The sequence below is a fragment of the Saccostrea cucullata genome, unplaced genomic scaffold (genome assembly GCF_032062105.1).
Source record: "Saccostrea cucullata isolate Sc308-1 unplaced genomic scaffold, CSIRO_AGI_Scuc_v1 ctg17886, whole genome shotgun sequence".
Lineage (NCBI taxonomy): Eukaryota > Metazoa > Mollusca > Bivalvia > Ostreida > Ostreidae > Saccostrea > Saccostrea cuccullata.
This window is the reverse complement of record NW_026930080.1, coordinates 1-2,510: the sequence shown is the minus strand read 5'-3', so window position 1 is coordinate 2,510 and position 2,510 is coordinate 1. Positions and strand designations below refer to the sequence as shown.

The 2,510-nt window shown below is 37.7% G+C and overlaps 1 protein-coding gene across 1 annotated transcript; it reads right to left on the bottom strand.

Moving 5' to 3' along the window:
• Positions 1 to 1,678: 1,678 nt before the first annotated feature.
• On the bottom strand, positions 1,679 to 2,471 carry LOC134282820 (uncharacterized; the record flags this gene model as incomplete). The annotated part of the gene is made up of 2 exons (XM_062765210.1): positions 2,270 to 2,471; positions 1,679 to 2,178 (listed from the first exon to the last, which is right to left on the bottom strand). Coding segments are annotated over exons 1-2 (702 nt in total), but the record flags the coding sequence as incomplete, so codon positions are not given.
• Positions 2,472 to 2,510: the final 39 nt, after the last annotated feature.

The following is a 2,510-nucleotide window of genomic DNA, read 5'->3' as shown; positions in this document are numbered from 1 at the left end:
CATCAGAGGTGAGATCAGGTGCCATGGAGGAGTGAGCATCCCCTGCCGACCGGTCACACCCGCCGTGTGCTCGTTGTCATGGTCAGGAAATAACGGAAAAAATCAGTTGTCAATTCAGTGTATAAATAATGGACAAACAATTGGTATGAAAAACGTCAATCAGCATTTGACTCAATGATAAATTGTATTTGCTGACAAGTTCACTGTATCGACCATAGAATTTCGAAATGATGACTTAAAACGAGACTGTTGATATTGTGTTTCATCAACTTGCTTGTCAATAATTTACCTCGTTTAAGAAATTGTTCATACGTAGAGCATGCTCTTGCGTATCGAATCAACTGAGATATATGTACTCCGTATGCAAGTGATGATAGTATATTTCTGTATAAGTAAGGGAAGTTGACGATAGAAAAGTTAAAGTCATCACGTTTATCATATAGCTTGGTTGTTAGATTACCATAAGTGTCTTTTTCAAGTAAAATATCCAAGTATGGAGCAGAAGTGTCGGACTCTGTGGTATCTTTTATCTCAATCTCACCAGGATATATCGTGTCGACGTAGGAATGGAAATTATCATTATTAATTGACAATACGTCGATATATCTAAATGTCGAGTTGAAGGCCACAGCAAGTGTTTTCTTCTTTTCACACATAAGATTTTGCATAACTGTCACCATTGTGTCGTGTTCTGATGCTGTCTACAAGCTTCTGCATGGAGGAGCCCTGGAGATCCGTGATTTGTTCTAGAGATGAGTTGCTAAGCAACAGAGACCTTTGAGGCATGTAGGTATGGAAGAAAAGAAATATCGTTCTCGCATAATCACCAGTGTAAGATTGACTTGTCCGGTGTGAGACAGCAGTGTGAGATTTTTTTGTTTTACACTGTGTATTACTACGCCACGAACGAGAACGTAAACATTCCATAATTATATAAAAAAAATTGTAACAATGTAAAAAAAAATATAACACATAAGTAAACTGTTGTCATTTAACTTATTAATATAAACTTATTTTCATTCAAAAAATTGTCGTATTTTCACTTTTTTAATGGCACTATTTTTAGATCGCGGAATGATTCTTCTTTTACGCTGTTGGATAGATAAGTTTTTATTCCCAGTTTTTATCTTTCTGATTAATTTACATGGACTGAAAATTATTTTATCAGTTTACACTTTGTGTAAACAATTTTCAGGTACGTTCTCTCCGATGGTGTATTCAGATTTTTAATTAGTTTGAAAATTAAAAATATTTTTTTAGCCCCATCATGGCGACGTCATTGACAGGCCGTTATTTTGGATAAAATAATGCGAGAAAAATAATCATTCATTACATACTCGTGTGGGAATAGTGAAATTCCACCTCGGGGCCAAGATTCAGGGTCTAGGACTCGGCAAAGCCTCGTCCTAGACTGTGAATCTTGTCCCCTCGGTGGAATTTCACTATCCCACACTCGTAGTAATGAATGATTCTATTAGTCCTTATGAGTGAACACTGCATGAGAGTCCTATATGTGTTTTCCTATGTATGATAAAAGGGGAATAACTCCTCCCTGGTGAAAAACTCCATAGAATAGTGTACAGGTGATGTTAAATATACACCACAGGCAGAAAAATAATTGTCTGAAAGGAACACAGCACAGAGTGGAAGAACACAGGAGGATCAATAGGGGTAATACTGGGAGAAGAAACCTAGGTTCTCGATGGGGAAACATGGACAGAATGATGACGGTGACCATCACAAAACACAACAGGACACTACGATTGGATGGGAACTGTCTCAAAAGGAGTCTTTTGACTTCTACAAGCATTAGCACCACTAAAGGTCCAAACAGAATGGGTAAGTTAACCACAAGATGTGTGTACAGGGGGTGTCGTCCGTGGAAGGATAGGTTGTTAGGATCTGTGTTGTATTTTATAAAATTCAAGGGGGTCACAACAAACAGCTTGAAGAAATCCTCCCAGCACTCAGTAACATTTTCTGAAGTCACTACACACTGTCTAAATCCTGACAGGATGTCTAGAGCTGTTTTTCCACTGTAGTATTGTGTGTCAATAAGAACCATTACAAGGGAAGGAATAAATGCCCCAAAGGTCATAGCAAAAAGACATGACATCAGACTATCTCCAGCAATTATGACAGTTATCATCAGCCACAAGACGGGGCCCACACTAAAAGCTGCAAAAGTTGGTCTAACAAATAGTCTTAAAGCTGATAAAAATCCTATCCAGAAAAAAAGTCATACTGGAAACATCTGTGATATGTTTACATCCTTCTGAATTTGCATTATGTTTGTTTCGGAACTCTTCTAGAGACATCCTTTGGTACCTATCATGCTCTTCCTTCTGAGTCTCTCTAGACTCTTTGTTTGCTTGTATATCTTTCACTGTTTTCATCACCAACATGAACAGAAGGGAAAACACTACAGTTTCCATGGAATTGGAGAATGTTCTTGTAAGATATGTAAACATTATGTAGGACGACGCTATGAAGGGGAGAACTTTTTTACT